At 37.5% G+C, this 25,822-nt stretch overlaps 1 protein-coding gene across 1 annotated transcript in view; it reads right to left on the bottom strand.

Moving 5' to 3' along the window:
* MAGI2 (membrane associated guanylate kinase, WW and PDZ domain containing 2) overlaps positions 1 to 25,822 on the bottom strand; it is a 701,446-nt gene that overhangs the window by 198,914 nt on the left and 476,710 nt on the right. Inside the window, exons 10-11 of the mRNA XM_027773307.1 lie at positions 21,371 to 21,560; positions 1,914 to 2,005 (exon numbers count right to left, since the gene is read on the bottom strand). Of these exons, the coding sequence (XP_027629108.1) occupies positions 1,914 to 2,005; positions 21,371 to 21,560 (282 nt within the window). The remainder of the gene's footprint in view (positions 1 to 1,913; positions 2,006 to 21,370; positions 21,561 to 25,822) is intronic.

Below are 25,822 nucleotides of genomic sequence, written 5' to 3'. Positions count from 1 at the left end.
GAGAGAGAGAGAGAGAGAGAGAGAGAGAGAGAGAAAGTTTTTGCTTAGAAGGAATTTAAAGTTCTGCTGATGAAACAAAACAGGCTTACATATGAACACATCAGAGAACAATCCTGAAGAAGGAAGCCCATCAGATAAACATCCCATGGAGGCCAGGAAGTTTAGGCGTATCAATCAACTTGTCAAATAAGTTACATATATGAAGGGACTTGATCATATGTTCAATTGTCTATATTTCTAAAATAGGATGTGTTAAGGAAGGCATGGGATTAGAGGGCTAAGATAACTGAGGATTCCCGGTAAATTCAGAATCAGGTGATAGGGAGAGAGTGAAAGCTGTTAAGGGGTGGGAAATTTGCTTCTCCTTCCTGTGACATAGTATCCTAAATCTAGACTCTGAATAAATGTAAACTTGAAGTTACCTGAGCCCTATATTTTACCTCAACATTATCTTCCCTCCACCAAAGCATTAAAGAAAATCCAGCTACCCCTCCTTAGCAAATGTACTTCTACATCATTCTTGGCAGCTGGGGAATGAGTGACATTCTGGTTGACTATTGCCAAATTTTATCCTCAGGATTTAGGAAATGAGTCTCTTCCTCTGGAGTGTCCTCATTCTTGGAGTCCAAACTTAGCCTCTTGCAGTTTTCTGGAGTAAGGGACCTTGCCAATCATCTGGTTCAACTCCTCTTGCAGGACAGAGGTAGCCCCTATGGAGTTCCTGTTAGGTTCTCCTGGACTCTTCTTGAATACCTCTCATGTGAAGGAGCTCACTTTCTGCCAAGGCAATCTACTTCAGTTTGAGACAATTTTAATTGTTATAAATTCCTTTAATTTATTAGGATAACTTTTTGTTTCTGGAGATTTCTGCTCAGCAGTTTTATGTTTATTTTCTGGAACAACCTACTAATGAGAGACAGTCAATTATGACAAACACTTATTGACCATTTAATATGATTTAGCACAATACCAAGAGTTTTACATACATTATCTTCTTTAATCCTTAAAGTGAGTCTATAAGAGAATACTATTGTTATCCTTGTCTTGCAGTTGAGGAAACTGAGGCTTAAAGTTCTAGCTCTTGCATGAGCTAGGACAGAGTGCAGGTGCCAGAGCTGGAATGGGGTACAGATATTTGACTGCACAGCTCAGGCTCCTCATTTATTCAAAACCTTCTTTAGACAGGTCAATGCAGTATCTACCCCAGTACCTTAGTCAATAGGGTACCATTTAAGAAATATTTTAATACATTCTCATAAATGTAGCTTTGCTTTGTTTTCTATGTATTAATGAGTATTGCTGTTCTATACTTTATATACAAATGTGTGTGTACACACACACACACACATTTATGTATATTTCTCCAGAGCCCTTCCCAAATTCCCAATACTGTGCCAATTAAAATTGACTTCATGTATATCTTCTCAAGGTAACTACTTAATTCAGTGTTGGTTGAGATTTTGCAGCAATGAGCTTGATTTTGCTTTTATTTATCTGTGTATTTTTTCCTCCCTTGTTTAGTTTCAGCCCGACATGATTCTGTTGTCCCAATTCAGCTATTCGCATGTATCATCTGTCACACTGCATGTCTACCCATGGGCTGCTACTTAGAGAGACCAGGGGATCTACTGCAAGTAAATAATTGACATACTCAAGAGGAATCCAATACATTATAGAAAAGAGCAATGTCCTTCTCTTAATGTGATTTATAGTGAAATATTGGCTATGGAGACAGTTGCATGTTGTGAGATTTTTTTTAAAAAACAGAGAATAGCAAGAAAACAAATATACCTCACACTTTCTTGTGTCAGTTCTGAAACATTTCCTTTTAGATATTATACTGATGATATTTTCTCTGGTACTTATGCATGCAATATAGCCCGAAGTGTGGAAATAAAGGAAATTTGACTTACAGGCTGTCCAGGCTCATCTCCCCCGAGGATTCTGAAGCCAAATCCAGACTCCATCCTCCGAAGGTGAACATCCAATTCCTTATAATCTGGACCTGGCATAAAGGAGATCCCATTGAGTAATGAATCCTGCCTTCTCCCTACCCCCTGAGGAATTGAACAAACCAATGATAAATTAATTTTGTGAATGTGATTAATGGGAGTTCTGTTACAGTCCGTGGAAAGCATAGAGGATTAAAAATATATGGTAGCCCAAAAGGCATTTCAAAACTAGGTAGTTCCCTAGAATAATAGTGACCAACCAAGGATATTTTTAGGGTATTACCATAGGAAGAAAGAGAACATGAATTTTCTCAGTAAAAAAAAAAAAAAACAATCGATGTCTGTATAATTCTTTATTTTCCTAAGAGCTTTGGGATTTTCCTCAAGAATCTTGGCTGTCATTTTCAGGATTTTTACTCTGATTAGAATGATTATTTCAGGAGTAAGAGAGCCCAGATAGCAAAAACCTGAAACTACCTCATGAAGTGCTACCTAGTAATTCAGTAATATCTCTCTGTGTGTGTGTGTGTATGTAAGGCATAAGCTTATGCCTGTGTGTCTCTAAAACTGAAAAAAAAATTAGAATATATTGAATTTAAACATTTTTCTACTGGGGTTATTATGAAGTATTTATTTTCTGACAGATTAAGGTTTTTCATAATTTACAGGTAGAAATTCATTTGGATCTAAGATAAACTTTTCTCTCTCAAACGTTTCAGAATGTGGAGAACACTAAACATTTTTATTGTAGTGAGTGATTTTTGCTATAGGGAATGTGTGCTCATTAGAAAGACAGAGAGTCAGAGAGACAGAAAACAAGAAATCATCCCCCAGGGGGATGACCACACCACTGTCCCATTTCCTCTATTCTCTTCTTGGGATTTTGGCCATGTATGCACATGTCCCTGGCATGAGTTTTAAGCCACTGTGTCTGCGGCTCGAACTGCGGTCGGCTGCGTGGGAGTCCAGCAATAAAATCATTACATTATCTACTGGTCCTAAACACTAAATAACTTGATTTTATTAGCATACTCAAAAGAAATGAGAAGACAGATACTTTTCTGAAGTCAACTGAAAGAACAGAAAGGTACTTAAAATAAGTCATGAAACTCTACTAAATGTCATTTTTTCAGCCCTAAAAGAAACCAAAACCATAAGCAAACTTTTGACGTTTTAAGGAGAATACGATAGAATATGATTTATTCTTACACCCTGCCCCTGACCCTTTGTACCTGCCTCATGGGGCAAATACCTTAATCATGACTGAGCAGTGTGTACTTTTGTGCCTACTCTTAGAACATATTTAAAAGAGTAGTAATTTTTTTTTTGAGAGGTTTTTGCTATAGGGTGCATGCGCTTGCCAGACAGACAGAGAGAGACGGAGAGACAGAAAGCAGGAAATCACCCCCCAGGGGGGATGGCCACGCCACAATCCCTTCTCCTTCATTCTCCTCTTGAGATCCTGGGCATGCACGCACATGCGTACGGCATGAGTTTAAGCCACCGGGTCCGGGACTCGAACCGCTGTCGACTACGTGGGAGTCCAGCGACATAGCCATTACACTAACTGCTGGTCCCAATGACTAGTAATTTTGAGGAATACTTATCATGATATCCTTTACTTAAGAAGTGTTTAAGGGACTAGCATATGGCGTAATGGTTATGTTGTTGGACTCTCATCTAGTCAACTGTGGTTTGAGTCCTGGACCTGATGAATTACTGGGCACCTCTGTGTGTGGGCCCAAAATCCTGAGAGAAGAATGGAGAAGAGGGGATTGTGGTGTGGACACTCCTACGTGGGGTGATTTCTCGCTTTCTGTCTCTCTGACCAGCTCTTGTGACCTGTAACAAAAATCTCTCTCTTAAAAAAAAAGAACTGTTTAGTGACTTCTGGGCCTTGATGGTTTAAAGACAGGATTAGAAGTACTAGAAACAAGTATTAAGTAAAAATTCTCCACTTAAATAGGATAGTTTTGTAAATTAGGATGGGATTTCACAGGAGAATCTTCATAAGATAAAAATCTATGTCTGAGCTGCTTGGATATCTTGTAGTAGTCTCAGTAGAGAGAGAGACCCATTGAATGAATGATGGCCAGGCAGATCTTTTTCAAGACTCCACAGTGAGACTGCTAAAGTGATATAGCGTATAAAGCATAATGATACTGGGTTTGCCCAACAACTAGATTATGTCCAGTGAGCCACAAAGGGCAAGTCATTCACTTCTGATATGTGGGCACAAGTTAATTATCTTCCTGGTACTCCCTTTAAAAACACAGACTTATGCATATGAATACACAGACATGTATATATTGTGCAAGACTGAATAACTATTCATTGCATTTTATGATCAAATGTACTTCTAACCAAGGTCTTTTTCAGTCAATGAAAAAAATTTAAACTCTCAAATAGAAACCAATTAGACTTCCACATAATCTAATCATCTTTCATAAATTGTGTAATCATTCATATTTTTAAAAGGAGAGAACTTACAATAATTTAATTTCTGTTACATAATTAGAGTTGGGTGGTAAAGAGAATATAAAAACTTTGTCTCACGCTCTAGAAGTCACAACAGGCCTTTAAACTCTGTGTATTCTGGAGTTTTCAGTATCATATATGAAATCACACACTGGGACGTGTGCTAAGCCTTTGTGAGTCTGAAAGCAGATAAGAACTTTCTATCTACTTCAATATTTATACTTTTGTACTGCTGCTAAGTTAGTACATGGAAAATTGTTCTTCCAATGACTTTAGTGTCCAACCATATTGTATGAGAACTCTAAAAGGAATTTGCAGTGTCATCCATCTTATTTGCTATGTAAAACTATTCCCCTAAGAAAATGCTAAAATTGTGACAATTCTAGTAATGGCATTTTGAGATGTCAAGGTACAAGGAGTTTGTCTTATGTCAGAGAATGCTATGATTCCTGGGGGAATTAGAAGGCTTTACCTTAATGAATGATTCATTTCTTCTCTCTCTGTCTCCTTTAGGAGAAAAATCTAGATTTTAGTCAGTTAATTTTTTTTAACTCTGAACAGCAGATAAGTGAACAAGGCATTTATCCTCCTTCTCCTGCTCTTTGTGTGCATAATTACAATCCCCTGATATTGATCTGACACACTCCGATTTCAAATACAGGGTAGCATGTGCCAGTCATTCTGTCTTTACCCTTCCATTCTTCCAGGCTAGCTTCATGGCTAGCTTCATGGTCCATGAGTGAATAGAAATCCATTAGAGAAATATTTCAGCAGATGTGATCTAATTTTTATTTCTTTGTTAATTTTGAACACAGACTCAGAGACTGCAGGACATGGGAACTTTAGAAAAATAGTCAAATGGAAAAAAAAATTAAATGATAGATTTTTCCTTGACACAATATTTTTTTTAAGAGAAAATAAGAGCTTTTAGAAAGACAATGTTTTCTTTGGTTTCTCTCCCCTCCCCCTTTCTTTGAGTTTGGCTTTACAAAATAAGTGAAATTGTATGGAAAAAGCTGGGAGACATTCTTCTTCTTGCTTTGTTAGCTCTCTTGAAATCATGATGCTTCTGTTACTTTCCCTTAGCTGCTCTTCTGGCCCAATGACATGCTTTAATGATTGTATCGTGCTTTATCTCTTCTCTAAATGCAAGAAAGTTAAAGGAAATAAATCCAAGGGCCAACCATTTACCCCATTTGCTAAAGAAGCTCTCTCTTGTTTATAAATAAACTGTATACTTGGATTATGCATTGTTAGATGAAGGGGCCTGGTAGCTACGTATCCAGACCTGAGTTACTAGGGGTGTCACTTGACCACACTCCACTAATACTCTTTTATTCTTTTTCTCTTTTACCAATGTCCACGGGACATTGCTTATTTTCTGCCTCGTTTATTTTCTTTCTTGCTCTCTTGTATAGTTTGCTTTTTCCTCAGCCCTTTATGAAGAGCTATCAGAGATGCTTTCAGGTGTTGCTTGGTGTAGCTCAAGAGAAGGCAGTGGTTGTGAAGAAATGGACTAAGGGGAGAGAGAAACTTCTTTGGACATTGTTTTTTTATTTTATTTTATTTTTTTTTGAGAGGTTTTCACTATAGGGTGTGTGTGCTCGCCGGACAGACAGAGAGAGACATGGAGACAGAAAGCGAGAAATCACCCCCCAGGGGGGATGGTCACACTGCAATCCCTTCTCCTCCATTCTCCTCTCGGGATCTTGGGCACGCATGCACATGTGCCCGACATGAGTTTTAAGCCACTGGGTCCGGGACGCGAACTGCTGTCAACTACGTGGGAGTCCAGCGACATAGCCATTACGCTAACTGTTGGTTCCTGTGGACATTGGTTTTTAATGGGCAGCCATGGCCAGTGTTGTTCTGTCTTTAGAAGTCAGACCCCAGGATCCTCAGGCATGATGAAATAAATCAATGCCTGATATTCTTCTCAGATTGGATTTTACATGACCACTGTGGCAAGCAACAAGAATGAAATTTACCAGTTCTCATTTATCCTGGGCTTATACCAATCTTGCAAAAGCTAACATTTAAAAGGTAGCAAATAGTGACACATCCAGTTCTCAGGACAATCTCCCTCAAAACAAAAAAAAAAAAATAGAATTTTAAAAGTTAATTTCTAGGCCAACCAGGTTGTGCAGTAGTTAAGGTGACTAGATTCCACATGACTGAGTGCACATTTTTTAGTCCTGGACCTGGTGGCTTAAAAATACTACTGGGTGCATGCACATGTGTGAGCCCAAAATCCCAAGAGGAGAATGAAAGACAAGGGTTGTGGTGTGGTCATAACCACTGGTGAGTGATTTCTCATGTCCTCTCTCAGTCTCTGTTTCCCTTTAGCAAGCACATGTACCATATAATGAACTAAAAAATAAAAGTTCCTTCCCTTTTTATAGTAAGACTTTGGAGAGCTTAACATGCTCTATGTATCCTTGGTCTTGCTTTTGAAAGGCATGGCTTTGAAAGGCACAGCATTAGGAGAAAGGCTGGGTGACTGAACATAACTGATTAATTTTATGAATGAATTCAATCTTTAAAAATGCAAAGAACAGCATTTTTATGGATTAATTTGGCACATGGGATGCTGCTATAAACATGTCAATTAAATTTTGGTACTTCAGTCTCCTTTCATGTTTTAATTAAAACATAAGTACCATGGCTTATTATCATAGTTTGGCAGAAAAGATGCATTTATTCAATTTTTCCTGCTGGAAATAGCATTACTTTTCTTTTTTTCCACTCGTTTGGGTTTTTCTTGTAAAGAGATCTAGAAAAGACAGTCCAAGGAAGAAAACAGGAATCAAAGAAAGTTATTAAATACGTCCTGGGCTTCTGGATGTCCATGCACTTCAGGTACAGAATGAGTTAAATAGGAATGAAATAGTTTCTATTACTAGAATCAAACATCACTAGATAAGTAGTTACTAATAATTTGTGTTGCCTTAAAATAATCCTTTCTCTTTATCTTTCCCCTTTACCCCTTTGGTAATATAAATGTGGCCAAGCATGCATTAGCCACAGTAGAAATCACTCTATTTGGTTCTCATTTAGCCTTTAAATAAGCTCATGTTTTCCTACCCTAAATATTGCTTTGTTCTCCCCTCACATCTCTGTCTTAGAAAGTAGACTGTAGTGGAGCCTTTCCTCTATCTCTGACTCACTCCTGCTAATCTAGTTTCTGCTCTCTTGGAATTACTGAACTCTTTAAGATCTTTGATGACATGCTAATGATTAAATCGAACGACCTTTTTCTTTTTCCTCATTGTAATTGATTTCTGTGCCTCATTTGATACTGTTGATGCACTCTTTATAACCCCAGATTTCTTTTGACCCTAAAGAAGGAAAGGTCTCCTTTGGAAGTGATTACAAAGCGATGCTCCATGCCCTGGCTCTGTCTTTGGGGAGAGTTGTCCATTTAAAGGTCTTTGTGATAGATTGCACTGTTTGTCACTAACATTCTCCCTTGATGATGATGTAATTATCACTGTCTATTCATAATGTTCCATTTTGTACAGCCTGTAGGAGCTGCTAAAAAAAAAGTTTCTTGAATTTTATTGTTTTAAGATGTACACTGATATCCTAAACCCAATAAACCTCAGTATTATTCTACTATGATATTGTTACTTCATTTCATAAATACATTATTCAGGACTTCCAACTATCAAGTTTGCCCCTATACATAAGAGTCTTGGGCAGATAAAGTTCTAAATATATCTTATAATGATGATAACTATGTCTGAATCAAAAATCATGACATGATTAATGACATATTACAAATGTAAAAATAATATGGGAGATCTGTTTATTTTGGATGCTGTCATAATTTTCTAGAATATTTTAATAACTTGTGTGAACATTTAACATACCATTTGGATTGATTTTTTTCTTGAATATCTAAATTACACACTAGTAATAATATATTCAAACTATATTGTAACTTTAATATTTTCAGAAATGTACTTTTTTTTTTTTTGAGAGGTTTTTGCTTATAGGGTGCGTGTGCTCGCCAGACAGAAAAAGAGAGACAGAGAGACAGAAAGTGACAAATCACCCCCAGGGAGGATGGCCATGCCGCAATCTCTTCTCTTCCATTCTCCTCTCAGGATCTTGGGCATGCACGCACATGTGCCCGGCATGAGTCTTAAGCCACTGGGTCTGGGACGCGAACTGCGGTCGACTACATGGGAGTCCAGCAACATAGCCATTACGCTAACTGCTGGTCCCAGAAATGTATTCTTTAAAATGTAAAAATATCACTTAGAACATATATTAAGGTAAACTAAGCTATTGGGTGGTTCTTTTTCTTTTTCTTCTTTTGTTCTTATGTAAAGTACCTTCAGAAGTTGAGATTTTCAAGGAATGTGCTTGCTATATCACCAGTAAGCTAAGAAATAGAATTTTAAATTAGCTTATAGGGTGCGTGTGCTCGCCAGACAGAAAAAGAGAGACAGAGAGACAGAAAGTGACAAATCACCCCCAGGGAGGATGGCCATGCCGCAATCTCTTCTCTTCCATTCTCCTCTCAGGATCTTGGGCATGCACGCACATGTGCCCGGCATGAGTCTTAAGCCACTGGGTCTGGGACGCGAACTGCGGTCGACTACATGGGAGTCCAGCAACATAGCCATTACGCTAACTGCTGGTCCCAGAAATGTATTCTTTAAAATGTAAAAATATCACTTAGAACATATATTAAGGTAAACTAAGCTATTGGGTGGTTCTTTTTCTTTTTCTTCTTTTGTTCTTATGTAAAGTACCTTCAGAAGTTGAGATTTTCAAGGAATGTGCTTGCTATATCACCAGTAAGCTAAGAAATAGAATTTTAAATTAAAGCCTGATTTCATTTTGCATATATAATTACTAGGTCCTATTTTTTCTCTTGGCATAAAATATTCTTTAAAATATGAGGGTTTTTATAGTCACTATATGAGAATCATCATGTTTTAAAATTTTCAGACCAAGCTAAACAAATATTTTATATAATATTTGAAGACAAATGCTAAGCAATATCTTTCATATTTTCTACATATTAAAAATAAAAGAAGAATAAAAGGACATGGAAACTTACAGAATGAAATGATCTCAAGCACATATATTCTCTGAGGGGTGTTAAAACATGCTGAGATGGATAATGAGCTGTCATCATGGAAACACTTTAGAGATGTGTGCTGTGAGCCCACAGACCTGAAATAGTGCTATTATTATGAAACACTTTTTTCTGCAATTGTTTCAGTGATCTGACTTTCAGTCCTGTGGTCTAATCAGCTGTTCAAAGCATTATCATTACTAATGCTAAAAGCTAAAAAATCTAAAGCTTTTTTCCTCTCCTTGAATTCCACAATAATGTTAAATATTTTAGCCTGAACCCAAATCGCTGTGGTTTCAAAACAGTTAAATTAAAACATTTTTTCCTTTTTAATACATTAATTGGTTATTACTAAAAGCTCTTAAATTTGAAGCTATCATAATTTATACTAATACTATTGAAATATAGCATTTTGTAATTGACATGTTTTTAAAAATTAAGTTGATATAAGCATTTATTTGACTTAAAAATAATTTCATTCTCTATTAAAATTTCTAATTCTTTGGAAATTAGAGGCACTAGCTTTTTATATCTACTTATCTCTTCTAGCATCATCCAAGATAAATACAACTTAAGCTATATAAATAATTTAAAATGTTTAGTATCTCTATTTTTAAAAAAGAAAGCAAAACAGGGGAAATGCATTTTAATAGTACATTTAACCTAATATAGGCAAAATATTATTTCGACATAAGTACATGTAAAAATAATTAAAGATATTGTTTCTTTTTATGTAGTAAGTCTTTGAAATTGAGTGTGAATTTCACACACATCTTACAGGACATCTAATTTTAGAGCAGCTGCATTTTAAGTGCCCAGTAGTCGCAAGCAGCCAGTGGCCCCTGTATTGAACAGCATGAATCATTCAGATGGCTTTCTTTGGCAGCTGCCTTTTAATCTAATCTTCTACTAATGCATCTTATGAAATGAATTAATGAATATGACTATTTTCCATTGTCTTCGGTTGGTGGGCATTTAGACCCTATCACGATGAGACTTACTCTGTACCTTTAGTACATGCTTATGTAGGTGAATAAAATTAGCACAGTGATTATATGCTAAACAACTGATACTACTCAGAAGAATGATTTGTTACACAAAATGGAAGATGTTTTGTTCACAGAACTGTGAATGCTGAAGAATACTTGCCAGAGGAATCCATTCGAAAACTGGTCCTGGGTGGCACTTGTTCTGGATGGGAAAATGGGGAATTAAAATTGAAATTCATTTATGGCATTTTAGAATTCACCTTTATTTTTGTTGCTACTATTACTTCCCGACCCCAGTCTTGTGCTCATGTTTTTTTTTTGTTTTTTTTTGATATTTTTCTCTAAAATCAATGGACATTAGTAGATTTATTTTGCTTTCTTTATTAAATCTGTAAATGTATTTATTTCACATGTACCCAAAATAGAAAAATATGAATTATTTTAGCTCAGGATGATAAAAGAGCACTATTTCCAAATACTCTTTGATTCTCAGCATAAGAATGCTTATTTGAAAGTAAAGTTAATCTTAGGGCCAGCAGGTGGCATGGTGGTTAAGGTGATGGACTCCCACATGGCTGACCACAGTTCGAGTCCCAGACCAAGCAGGTTGCTTCCTCACTTTCCCTCTCCCTCTCTTTTGAATTAAAATAATAATAATACTAAATAAAATTAAATAATTCTTTTTTTGGGGGGGGGAGAGGTTTTTTTTTTTTTTTTTTTTTTCTATAGGGTGCGTGTGCTCACCAGGCAGAGAGAGATAGAGAGGCAGAAAGCGAGAAATCACCCCCCATGGGGGATGGCCACGCTGCAATCCCTTCTCTTCCATTCTCCTCTTGGGTTCTTGGGCACGCACTCACATGTGCCCGGCGTGAGTTTTAAGTCACCGGGTCCGGGATGCAAACCACGGTCAACTACATGGGAGTCCAGCGACATAGCCATTACACTAACTGCTGGTCCCAAAACTAAATAATTCTTTAAAAAGTAAAATTAAACCAGAATTTGAAATACATACATGCATACATAATAAATATAGATCTTGTTAAATCATGTTATAACATTGTGTCATAAAATATGAGAGGGGTGTCCGGCATAGGACGTGCATGAGAAAGCATCGAGGCCTCTGTCTTCTGTTCACCTTCGCCGCCTTCGTCGAGATAACCCACCCATGCCGAGGCTGGACCCCGGCAGAAAATGAAAAGTGGAAAATCCAGTCACTGGTTGTATTGATTTATATACACCAGTCCAAATATTTGATACTTTGAACTGTTTGGTTAGTTGAAGTTACATATATGTAGTTGAATTAAATAGGTTTATTTTAGCAATAGAGATCCTTCATAAGAATTACGATGTAATCTATTCTACATCTAACAACACAAAAGTTCATGAGCCTGACCACCTTTAAAACATAGGAATATCCCACACTAAGAATTCTAGGACCTTGGAAAAAAATCTAATTATATACTGTGTCCTGGGATATTTGAAGACTGAAATTAACATGTATCAAGGGTAAGCAAGGGTCCATTTGACGCTTCTTCCTCCACCCCACATAGGCATGTTTGAGAAACGCATACTTTCACCATGCCTTTATCTGGAACCTCTGAACAAGGAGAAAATGACACAATTAAATTGTTCTTTGATTTTCATTCTGTCTTCTGAATCCACTGTCTACATCATAAAGGAATTAACAGAGTGATGGTGCTCTAAGGCACCTTGAAGAGTTCTTGTCAGAAGTCTTCATTTCACAGATGGAATGATTAAGGTTCCAACTGCTAAGTGATTTGCCTAAATTCTTCTATACTCTCTTAAAGTCTTTAAGATCCTTTTTAGAAAAAGCACTTATTATATCTTAAGTCCATTTTGTTTTAAAAAATACTCAGAATTAAAATGCACTAATAAAGTTTTTTGTTTGTTTTGCTGTAGTATTACTATGGATAAATACTACACTCTTTTCCTACTATGCTATCATTTTTTCACTAGACTCTCCAGATAATCTCCCATTTCTTCACTGTTCTATCAGTGGAGAAGCACCTAAATCACACAATTGGGTTTTACATGAGCTAGACAGAAGGTGTGCATACAAAGCTCAGGTCAAGAAATGCTCAAGATGAAAACCTGTGCTAGAACAAGCTGAAATTGTTCTATCCAAAAGAGTGACAGAATATTTTTGTCTCTTTGATGAACTTCATATTAAGTTTATCACCTTGCTTTGTTTTTGAATCATGTAAGGAATTCCACATGGAAGTTAACAAAAAGTTTCTAAATCACTCTGAACCATAAACTTACATTGCAGATAAAAGAACTAAATTCTACTGAAAGAACCACTTCTTCTACACTTTTAAACTTCAATGTATAGACTATTTTTAGCTTGAAAGAAATTTTAGATCATTATTATTATAGTCATATGAATAATTATATATTTATTACATAAAATCATTAACCATATAAGTGGTCATTCCTATTAAAAGCATTTTTAGAGAGGTCAAATTATAAGACTGTTTTAGAAAGTAGGAAGTGAGAATAAAGTACAATAAAACTCCCTTATTGTGTTAAGATGACAAAATTTTATAAATGCAATTGTGTCATATGAAGCTCTTAAAATATTTTATCATTAAATTTGAAAAAAAAAGTTAAGATAAAAATTCCAATTGCTTTCTTATTTAGCTTTGTTTATTTTAAATAGAGCTAGTCTCATTCATTGAGGGCAGAATGATTATCCCTGCCAGATAAAGTCTGTTTTCACAGATAAGGCAAATTAGTATTCTAGCAAAATTGCTATATTTTTAGGACTACCCATGCTTAGTATGATTTAGAATTACAAGTTGAGAAATATCCTTTCATCAAAAAGAAAGACCTATACCACAGATGGTAGACTACTGCTTTCTAAACACTTCCATTAGGTGTAAACATGACATTTTAAACTATCCTAATCTTACCAGAACTTATTTGCCATCCAGCAATTAAACTCGGACGGTCTTATATATATTTATGGATGTACTTTGCGTTACATTGTCAATATGTATGCCACCAACAAAATTGCTTTGACATACTAAATAACTTTCCATCAAAGACTCATATTAGAGTCTAGTTTTTAATATGTTCCTTCCCTTTGACACCCTGCCTAATTCCAGGAGCATTAAATTTTAGATACTGAATGACATACCTTTATACATTTATAAGGTACAGAACTGGATTGAACTTGTTAAGTACACAACTTTATTTTACTATCTCTATCACTTAGCTCATATCATGATGACTTTCCATTTAAAAAAGAAACTGTCAGAGGAAAAGTATTACCACAGCTTTGTAGAAAGCTACCCAAAGACACTATTTTTGAAGTTTGAGTTCTAAATGAATTAAAATCTATATATCAAAAATGGCAAACAGAGCTTCATGGATTTACTGATCTCCTTTATCAATATGTTATAACTGCAAAGTGATGCTTAATGCAACAAAATATTAACTCCAGCTGAAAGGCAAATTTTTTCATGAAACAAATCATAACAAGAATCATACTAATAAGCATAACAGTAATGCTTTTTCTATAGGAAAAAAGTAAAGAAAAGTAACTTCATATAGTCGAGGACATTTAAAATGATAAGGTTATGAGATGTTTTCTATGTTTTTTTATGATTCTAATGCTAAAGTCAGTGGTAAAAGTGTCTTTATACTTAAAGTAGCATCTTATTTTAATATTCCCTAAAGTAAGATTGTGACTCAGAGGACATAGTGGGAAGTACTTTAATTAAGATTGTTGGGTACCAGCAATATCATAGCAAATCAGGCCAGTGCATGATCTAGGCCAGGGTTCAGATGTGAAGATGTCCTCTGGGAAGGCAAGGTGGCCTTTCATGATCACCTAATGATCATGGCATCCACACGTTTATCGAAACCATCCTTAAACTTTTGGTTGTTTGAGTTTGGCTATATTTGGCATTTAACTATGTGGGGAAAGGAGACTGAAGTCAGGAAGGCTCAAGCTGAAGGACTTGCACAGGCTTCAGAGCATTGGGTTCTGAGCACCATGGATGGAGGTTTGTACTGTATGTGGCTCCCACCATCACTTTCCCTTTAGAGCCTCAAGTGGTACATGGTAGTGGATAATAGTATTATTATATTACCCCAACTTTACAAATGGCTCTGATGTTAGGATGGGAGACAGCACAAATGACAGCCCTTGCTCACTGATAACAAAGAGCCGAAAAACTGTTTAGAAATACAACCACTCATCTGTGATCAGCTACGAGTTACACGCACATTATAATACTGACTGACGAAAGAACTCAATAATGAAAAACGAGCAACAAAAGAGCAGGATAAAAGCCACAGAAGTGAAAAGCACAACTGTCCATTTTTGATCTGCTATAAAGTATAATTTCACTTCATATGTAGTACTAAAAAACAGCTTGCTTCTCCATTATGGTCTTCAGCTGGCCTGTGGTTACTTTTGATTGCTACCTTTTCTGTAATACTCATCGGTTATTATGGGTGAATGCTTTCTAATTGCTGGAAAGAAAAACTGATGAGCGTGTGTGCTCTTTTTGTAAAAATTCCAGAGGATTTTTCTGTCCTAAAGAGGTTATTCCATAAGGCGCATTACACCATACGGATCCTTGACATTTTTATGATACTACATTTGAGTGATGTCTTACTGCAAAGGACTGTGGACATGCTGTACTTCATAAATTGTTTACTTATAATGACCAAAGTTCAATGTGAAGAGAAAAAAAGTTTAGGCAACTTCAGTCATAATTCAGCTTGGATTTAAGCCAAAGGACAGAACTGTGAGGAAAGAGTTTTAGGGAAGAGGATTTTTCTTCTCTGGCTATTCCTGTTTCCATCTGCTTGTCTGCTCCAGTTTCCAAGGCTGCAGTGTGGAGCGTGCCCAAGAAACGAGCTGAGGATGATAAGACAAACCTGTAGAGCACGTCTGGTTTACAGAAATGGGAAGCAACAGGACAGAGTCTTCCTTCCTAATTCACCACACTGCTGTTAGAATGATCCAAATTTTATTCTGTAAGACTCTGAAGTGAGCTGCACTCATTTTCTTGGGGAAGTATTTCATATTGTCTTGTATGATTTAAAAAAAGGAGCTATGATAGGCATCTACTAGCAGTTATCTAGGTATAATCTTTCCTAGGGACAGGAGACAGGTAAGATGAACTCCCTTTCCATTCTGTTACCACACTACTGTGTGCTAAGAATGTGAACCCTGAGGCATAGTGAGTAACTGCATGAGGTCTTATGACCTACTTTTTTCCTTTCTCGCATCATACTCTAGATATGGACATAAGGACAATTCTCTAGGCATGGGGGGAGTTCAGTGGGAGTTTGATGACCAAGACAAGCCACGACTTAATGCTTTTACCTCGAATTAAGGGTTTGTATTGACAAAAATTCAATTAGCCAAATAAACTGCAAAAATATTACTTATCTGAGTAGGCATTAAAATGTTTATTCATGGTTTATACATTAAGATCTATGTTTTTCTTGGACAATACTGATATCTATACTTTTATTAGATTGTGTAATAAAGAAAGAATACACAATTTATCATTCAAATGAGGGCAAGCTGGAGGATGAAAGGGGTGCTATTAATAATTATGCCAGGACAACACAGACCGGGAGTGCTCCAGAAAACTCTCATGTATAGTCACCCTAGTTAGTCTCATAGGTAATTAAGCCATTAAAAAAATCATATCAGGGGACCAGCACATGGCATAATGGCTATGTTGCTGGACTCCCACATAGTCAACTACGGTTCAAGTCCTGACCCCAGTGGCTTAAAACTCACGATGGTTGAGTGTACATGTGTTCCTGAAATACTGAGAGGAGAATGGAGGAGAAGGGATTTATGTCATCGCCATCCCCCCCAGGGCGTGAGTTCTCACTTTCTGCTTTCTAATTGGGAAATTTCTTTCTCTCTGGTGAGCACACACACCCTATAGCAAAAAATCTCTCTTTAAAAAAAATCATATCATAGGGAACCAGTTGTTAGCGTAATGGCTATGTCGCTGGACTCCCACGGAGTCAACCGCAGTTCGCGTCCCGGACCCGGTGGCTAAAAACTCACGCCAGGCACGTGTGCGTGTGTGCCCAAGATCCCGAGAGGAGAATGGAGGAGAAGGGATTGCGGCATGGCCATCCCCCCTGGGGGGTGATTTCTCGCTTTCTGTCTCTCTGTCTGTCTGGCGAGCACATGCGCCCTATAGCGAAAAAACCTCTCCAAAAAAAAAAAATCATATCATATCAAAAATAGGAGGTTTATGCAAGGATACAATAACGCATAGAGAAGAGGCATCAGGAGAAGTCGAGAGGGGAGAATTTAGTATAGGCCTTTGAGGTACATTTTTCTCCCAAGATTAGAAATGGTATACATGGGCCTGCAGGTGGTGTGGTGGTTGAGGTGGTGGATTCTCACATGGTTTACTGTGGCTTAACACTGGACCTGGTGGCTTGCTTTCTCACTACTCCCCCATCTCTCTCTGGTGAGTGCATACGCCCTATATGCGTAACTAAATAATAAATAAATAAAATTAAATAAATAATTTTCTTTTAAGCAATTATTTATTTAATTTTATTAATTTATTATTATTTTTTCAATTTGATCAGAGAGAAGAAAAGAGCAAGAGAGAGAAGGAGAGTGAGAAAGTAAGCTGCTAGGTCCAGGACTTGAATCGTAGTCGGCCATGTGGGAGTTCAGTGCCTTAACCACATGCCACCTGCTGGCCCCAATAAATAGTTCTTTATAAAAAAAAAAGAAATGATATACACAATCCAACATTAGGAATGTTGGCCTACAGAAACAGAAAATTAAAGCTGTTGCTCTTGTAATTGCAGAGAAAATTTCTAAGTCATCTTCAGTGAGATTCATGGGGTAAAGACAGAAGAGAGAAGGCAAAAACAGCATGACTTGTCCCAGTATGCACAAATGGGCATTTTCCTTTGCTTTCAGCTTTAAAATTGCAAATAGTGGGGATAGCGAGAAGTTAGTTATCAACAGAGACCATCTATACAAAGAGGGATATTTGTCTAAACATCTTTGGAAGGGAATGGAGTGAGGAGAGTTTTGATCTTTTCTGAGAATTGGTAATGACATTGGATCAATGTTTTTAAATACAGAAGCTTCATTACTCAAAATGGGCATGGTTCTATTGTTATGTACATAAGCTTAAGTCTACATGGAATTAAGTTAGTTAGGGAAAAAAAAACCCATTCTTTTCACACAGAGTTCTCCAGTAAGGAGTAATGAGATTTTGACCATTCAAAGATATCTAATAAATAACTTTCTTCTGATTAAACATTGATTGTACACATGGAAATTGAGAAACGATCAGCATTGTCTACTTATTTTTACTTCACAATTTCATGTTCAAATACTGACGTTATTTGTTGTGTTATGTAATGCAGCCTTATTCAGAAATTGTTTTCCTGTGTGTGTGTTCGTGTCCCCATTTCACTTCAGCTTCTAATGAACAGAGACTATCTTTCCTGTTTTTCTCTTATGGAGTGTCTAACAGTTCCAAACACATACTGAGTGTTTCATGTGTTCTCGTTGATTGATGTGTAGCCTGGAGCTGCCCCCTCTGGGCTCTTCGCCTAATGCTCAGAAATTAAAGGCATTGTCCACCTGCTGGATGGAAGACTCTTCCTTTCTGTGTCTATATTCGGTCCCAACTTATCTTGAGAAGATCTTATGAAGATAGGAGGGTGTGGTGAGCTTTCCTCTCCTAAGTATGTACCTGCCATGTTCAGTTTAATGTGGCGCTAGTATCCTATGGTTCTCTTCATTTGTTTAAAATGATAATATTTGTTTTTTTTTTTTCCAGGAATACATCTTTATTAAGATGTCCTGTGCGTGCACGTTAACATGTCAGCATAATCTAATTATGAGTCAAATGAGGCACAGCAGCAGTTACATCATTTGATAAATTTCCATCATTTGCAGGGAACTGTTGACTTGAATCTAAATATTTTTTGACAGCCTCAATACCACCAATGTTCTATAGTGTTGTAGAGTCTAGGACTGTAAGTGGAGGGGCATCTTTTTATTCCATGATGACTGCAACCCAATTTTGAAAATAAATGCAAAAAATCTTTTTAGCTTTAGTTATGGTCGTGAGGGAGGATACTGCGTGATCACTATAGGCCAGGGAAAATGTCAAAGGATTTAGCTTAATCTGCTTTGGTTAGGATTTCCTTCTGCCCTTCCCCTAGTCTCACTGAATTTTTATTCCACTCATGAAAAAGTTTAGAGACATAAGAATAAATAGAGCCAAACCTAAATGTTATGCATGTGATTCAAAGAAATAAGAATAGAGTGCTTCACAATAAAAATTTTGAATATGGATCTTTTGTTTGGGTGCATGCATTTTATGATCATTGCATTAAAAAAAAACCCTACTCTAAGATGATGAGAAATAAACTGAGCTTCCTACCAATTTGTTTAAAAAATGTTCTTTTAAAATATTGCTCTGAAAATTTAAATGAGAGACTGAAACTCGTACTTGGAAACAAAAATGTACAGAATGCAAAAGGCTGTTTTGTTCTTTCAAGAACACAAAATGAACACAAGCAGAGCACACTGGTCAGCTATCCAGGGCCTTGAGAAAGGGGCATCACGCTCTCCTGGTTTCTTTAGTCATCAGGGGTAGAGCTTCCCTTACTTTGACATGATTTCTGTGTTTCATTCACAGTCCATTTAGTGCTATAAAATAATATGATAGAAAAGAAAAGGACAGGGAAGGAAATGAGCTTAGTCTCTTTGGGCTTCCAGAGAATTATAACCCTGGAAACATTACTGTGACCTTAGGAACATTAGAGAGAGCTGATGAAAACAAGGAAGGGTGTGATGACAGCAGTGGCAGCCACAGTGGCATATGCGAGGGCACCAGAAAGAACCAGGCAGGGGGTCGGGTATTCACTATTTCTGCGGTCGCAGAGGCAAAGAGGGGGATAAACAGCTCCCAGAGGAAACTGGGAAAGTTAGGGAGGGTGAGGCAGGTTGGTTTGCTCAGTTTGTTACAGGTAAGGAGGTGCAAGGCAATGAACAGAAACATCTTAGGGGCTCTATGAAGACATCAGAATTCTTTTAGGGTTGAAAGAAGGTCATGTGTAATTCCTGTATGGAAACCGAGGGCCAACTGTCTCAGACAACCACAAAAGAAGGCTGGGAATACATATCAAAATGGCTTTTGTTCTGAATAATGAAGCTATGCATTGGTCAAAGAGCTGGAAAAGGACAGAATAAAGGGATAAACTAGAGGAAGAATTTCCCCATGCTGTCTAAGTGTAACCCAAAAAGCCAAGCAAGCCAGGGACATGGGGATGATATTTTAATCTCTACTGCATTTCCACCTCTCTGGTTAGGACCTCTACTGTGTTCAACACACTACTTGTTTACATCATTCTTCTTATTTCCCCAGTTAAATTTGTGAGACCAGAACACATTACTCATCTTTGCTACCTCCAGTGCTGAGAGCAAAGGGAGTATTCAATACATACTTGATTATTGAAGTGGAAAAGATATTGAGAACTGTGCTGAAATGTTTTCCATTTTTTTCAGTTTAATAATCACTAGTATCCTGAATTCTTACCCTGTATTATACAACTAAAAAATGTCTACTTTGTTCTTACCCTGCTACAGCAAAGACTGTCAAATGATACGGTCCTCCAAAGATATTTCAGTTTACCCTGAAGGGTAAGAATGAAATTCAGCACCTCTGATGGATCTGATTATTAAAGAAAAAGTGAGGGAGGGGATTGATTTATTTTGATGAAAATGATTTCTCAATGGCCCGCTGTCCTAACTATTTTATCAACCAAAATTACTTCTACAAAGAGTTGTAGAGGATGGGGAAAAGGTATTATGTCTGCTTTTCCCTTTACCAGCTGGGTGCATAATTCTCAGCCCCTGAGCTCATCAAAACAGTAAGCAGATTTGAGATCCTCTGAGATCACACACAATTTAAAACTTGCTATTCATGCTTCAGATGATAAACTTGGAAATAAGACATCGGCGGGACACAGAAGCAAAGGAAAATCAGCAAACCGTAAACGAGAGGATCAGAGACCAAAGCCTTCTCACTAAGCTAGGTTTCCTGGTTCTTACTCAGGTTCTCATGATAATTTGTATTGTACTCTCGTGCCATTTAGATCCCTGTCCTCTGATGCATGGTGCAGGTGATCTGTAAGATGCTGGGAAGAAGCACAATGAATGTATATGCAATATTAAAGTCTTTGATTTCTAATATTTATAAGGTGCAATGAAATAATTTTAGAAAACCTTCAAATAGGGTGACAAGTGCATTTTAAGACAATGTTTAAATGGATCCGACTCCATTAGTGAAAAGTAGAAGATTCAGGGAGAAATGATTTGTGCTCAGCTCTGCCCTGCATTCGGCACCAGTTGATTTCAGGACTGGGAGTTGGAGGGTCTTGGCTGACATTTTACCCAAGGCTCTAATTTCTTTAATGACTGTATTCAAGGCTTTAAGAAAAAAAAAATCTGAGCTTTAGACTCAAGATCAGATCAAACAGATACAAATTTTGAATAGTTCTTCTCATTTGGTGACTTAAACAAAACCAGCCATACTCTCCTCCTAGCCTCCCAAAGTTCTTCATTTTCTTTGGTGGCTTAAGTAGAAAAAAGTAGGAAATAAAATTTAAAACTGAAAGATATGATCAGTTTACTTTTAGAGTCAAAGGTCTTTTAAAAAGAATTCTAGGCCAACTGACTTTACTTTTGAGATACTTTGAACCTGAGAATATGAAATCATGCCAGCCCATTCAGCTTCCAAATAGCAGCTGGCAGGGCTTCAGCTATTATTAATGTACTCTTGTTTCATGTAACTTTCACTTACGCCTACTTTCATAAATGGCTCTAGATTTCTCGTAGAGCTCATATGGGTCAGGCTTCCGTGGGTCAAAGGCCTCTGTTGAGTCAGGAAATGAACTCCTGTGAAGGGCGGGTGGGAAGGGCAGGTTCTGCGGTATGGCCGGAGCAGATAAACTCGTTTGAGGACTGCCTTGATTCTCCCATCGGTCCATTATCTGAAAAGTGAAAGAGAACAGAGAAAGTGACTGATGGTGTATTGTTCCTAGCTATTTCCTTTGTCATCTTTAAGTTAGACTTTGTTGCCTTGGGGTCTTTTCTTCCAGGAAACATTGAAAACTTTGGTATAAATGCCTTGAAAGAAAAGATTATATTTCCATATATGAAGGCATCATAGCCTGTTATAAACAACAGTAATACCCGCCTTTTGAATGAAAATTTATATAACCTCTTCACCTATTAGCTGGTACGCTAACAAATCATTTTCTGTAAGTCATTTTTCTTATTCCCTTATGAAATCAAGATAACATGTACCTCCAGTTTGTTTATGTGAAAATGCTTAGAAATGTATGATATTATTTTCCCTTATCAAAGATGGTCCTGATGTATTATATTACTTACTGAAACAGAAGATAAAGTGGTTTGCACATATTCATTTGACACCTATGCATAGTCCAACAAGCTCCTGTCCTTAAACATTCAATCCCTTTCCTGTCAGTTTTTAAGTAATTATGCAACCATCTGGGATTCAGGAATTGTTCAAGGTCTCCTAAGAAGCCTCATATACTGATGATCTAGTGATTTCTTCCCCAGAATGCTGCTGCTGATGCTGCTACCACAACTTACTAAAGATCTGTAGAGCACTTTCCAGTTTACCATGCTCTGTAACAAACATGGGCTTTGATCCTCTGTGAGGTAGAAAAGTAGAGACCAGTGTCTTTGAAAAATAAATTTAGCTAAAGGGTGTGCGTGCTTGCCAGAGAAAGAAAGAGAGAGAGAGAGAGAATCTCCATGGAGAAGAGTCATGCTGCTATTGCTTCTCCTTCATTTCTCCTTTCAGGATTTTGGGCGTGCATCACACATGTACCTAGTGTGTTTTCAAGTCATCAGGTCTGGGACTCAAACTGTTCAGTTGGCCATGTAGGATCCAACTGCCTTAATCTCTGTGCCTGTGGGCTGGTCCTATTAATTAGTTTTTTAAATTCAAGGAGGAAGCCAGGTTCATTGAGGTCACCTATTGATACCACTAACTTTACTTCTATTCAACAATCAACTATTCTCTCATTCAAGCTCAGCTTCTGTTTTCTGCTTTGAAAGTATGTGTACAGTTAGATTAGGTTACCCTGTTGCCTATAATTCTGCACTGGGTCAACATGGTCCTCAGGATAAAGGCTAAACTCCTGGGTAGGATGTAGTAGGCTCCCCATGACCCAGACTGGCTCATCTTTCTCATATCTTCTAGAAGTCTCCTCTTGTTCCTTAGAATCTCTCAGGGCTTCTGAAGCTTTATAAGGCTCCTATATTTCTCCTTCCACCTACACAGTCAAAGTCAACCCATTTTCCACTCTTCCATTCCCTTCCCTCATTGTACCTGGCCACATCTCCTTTCTTAGAGGGCTTTGGTTGACCATGCTCTTCTTGGGTGCTCTAACAGCACCATCTTTATACTCCTCATACCACTTGTCACACCCAGTTGTAATTATGTGTCCATGTCTCTTCGGATAGATCATGTTGGAGGCAAGGACTGCATCTTTCTCATTATCATATTACCAGTGTGGAGTACATGCTCAGGAAATGTTCCTTTACGATGAATGACAGCATGCATAAAATATGGTCACTTGTTTTTAAAACAAACTTTGAACCACAATATTTTGCATTTGGTAAGATGATAACTTTCTGTCTTCTACGAACTATCTGACTTTTCTTTTTGCACTGGCAATATTTTTATCAGGGTCCAACTCCAGTTTTGGTCAATCTACTATCAATATTTTAAAGCTGAAAGAGATGTCAGGAACCCTATATGCTAGCGTTTTCCAAACTGTGCACATGCACTTTGTAATACTAGACATCCCTGTGGCCCACCTGACCACCTGGGATTGTGGCAGCAAAGAAATGAGTCACTGACTCTTCTTTCAATGAGATTGGTTTCATTTTCATTGTTTTCTACATGAGTTACTGCCAATGATTTTATATGAACAATTTCTATTGCTAACAAAAATAGAAAACCCCTAGTCTAGTCAATTTCCTCATATTAAATATTATCTCCAGAAGCATAGAGAGGGTAGGTGGCTTGTCTGAAGTCCAACAGTTGCTAGTGGCAGTTCCTGAGTCAGAACCAATGTATAACTCAAACAGGAGTTGCCATTTATGTAATAGTACACTTAGGGGAATAACTGATAAATATAGTTAGACTTTCAGCTAATTTTCTGCTCAGTGGGCCTTATGCTCCCATTTAGTAAAAATCTTTAAATATGCACTTCGTAACTCATTTAATATGAAAATTCACACAAGAGGCCATTCTGACTCTTATTTCTGGGTGATTTTGCTATGATGTGGAAGACCACATTTGGCCAAAGGCATCTTTTCTTGGTTTTGAATTTAACTGACTTAGGGGCACCATGTGGCATTCTGGCTGTGACTTTCCCTTCTGTTTATAAATATAAGATACTAATGCTAAAAAGTAAATACATTAGAAACATGGTCTGAGGAGCTATAGTGTCTCAGTTGCCATCATAGAGCTTCAGTAAATGTCTCTTTCTCTCATCTTCCACGGAGGGTTATTTGACACCCAAGTGACTCTGGCTGGTATATGCAATGCTCATGCACAGCCATGGAAGCAAACGTGCTTCAGGTGAAATATTGGCATTTCTAAAAAACAGTCTTAAAACTACAGAACAAATAATGCTTTGGGCACTGCTTGGGAAACTTTCTGTGGCAGACTGACAAATTCTACAATTTCTGTAGCAGAGAGATTGGGGAATTAGTCAAGAGTCCAGTTCATGCTTAGGAAAGCATTCACAACTTGCTGTGGCATTCATCAACTCCTGAGTCATTCTGTCAGGATTTCTTAGAAGACTAAAGAGTAGAAAATAACTATACCCATTAAGAAAGTAGACTAATATTTCTACCTCCTACCACTCTCAACTTGTTCCCTCCAAGTTTAGTAACCTAGTGGTTCCAACCCAGAAGATGGTGGAGCAAATCAGCTACCCTTGGATCAGAGGTCCCTTTCTTCACAGGGACTGGTGTGCTCGCCTGAGTATACCTTTCTACCTTTCTTTCTTTCTTTTTTTAAGAGAGATTTTTGCTATAGGGCGTGTACTGCCCAGAGAGACAGAGACACAAAAAGGGGAGAAATCACCCGCCAGGGAAGATGGCCATATGTCAATCCCTTTCTCCTCCATTGTCCTCTCAGGATCTTGGGCATGAATGCACATGCGCCTGGAGTGAGTCTGAGGCTACCGGGTTGGAATGAGAACCATGGTTGGCTGTGTGAGAGTTCAGTGACATAACCATTATGCCATCTGCTGGTCCCTCACCTGATCATGCCTTGTAAAAGGATTCTGTTCACTCCTGCCAACTTCCTTAGACACCTTAATCTCCGAGTGTTTTTACCTGAGACACTCTGCTCTTTCATATACCTCCTGAATTTTGATCCTGTCTTCTGGTCTAGGTCCATGAACCTCACTTGTTCTATCTAGAATCATTCTGCCCTTGTCCTGTCTAGAGTTTGTGTGAGCTTCCAAGTATTTATCTCTCAACGAAAATTTTTATGGGGTCTTTCCTGCCCAGCCCCAGTTCTGTCCATATTTAGGCTGACATTTATAAATGTCTTTCAGAGTTAGAAAGAATGGAAATAAAGTTGCTTTCCGAATTTGGGAAAGATTTTTATTTCTGCTGGTCTTGGTGAATGAATGAATATTTGTTGGACAGTATGAAAGACAGTCACTGAGATATCAGTAGACAAGGTGGACATTTAGTCCATGTCTAGGCATCAAATAGCAAAAAACAAACAAACAAATAAGCAAACAAACCCAATCATGATTGTGGCTAAATATTTTGAATACCAGATTCTGACTCTAGGGAAAACAGAGATTCGAAGGCTTATGAATATTGCAGTTCCCCATCTCCTCCATGAAATATTCTATCTAGAACTTGTTTTCTTCTATAGAAGCTAGTGTAATCTAAATATACCCCCTAACTATTTGGGGCAAGGTTGGGAGATATAACATTTAGTTGATTTTATACTTGAAGAATGAACTAGAATTTCTTCTACACTGAGAGACTGAGAATTCACTACAATTAGTGTATTATTTGTTAAACAAGAAGTGACTATCTTGACATAGATTAGCCTAAGATGTGGATCAGTAGGACAGAATAGGGTCAGAGAGTGACACAGGAAGGAAGAGGCTAGATTTAACCAGGATAATGTTTCCTTATTCTGACTAAGGATAGTATCAGTCTTTTTCAGAGGAAAGAG

Source organism: Tupaia chinensis, unplaced genomic scaffold, assembly GCF_000334495.1.
Source record: "Tupaia chinensis unplaced genomic scaffold, TupChi_1.0 Scaffold000044_1, whole genome shotgun sequence".
In the NCBI taxonomy this organism is placed as follows: domain Eukaryota; kingdom Metazoa; phylum Chordata; class Mammalia; order Scandentia; family Tupaiidae; genus Tupaia; species Tupaia belangeri.
This window is presented reverse-complemented; position numbering and strand designations above follow the sequence as displayed.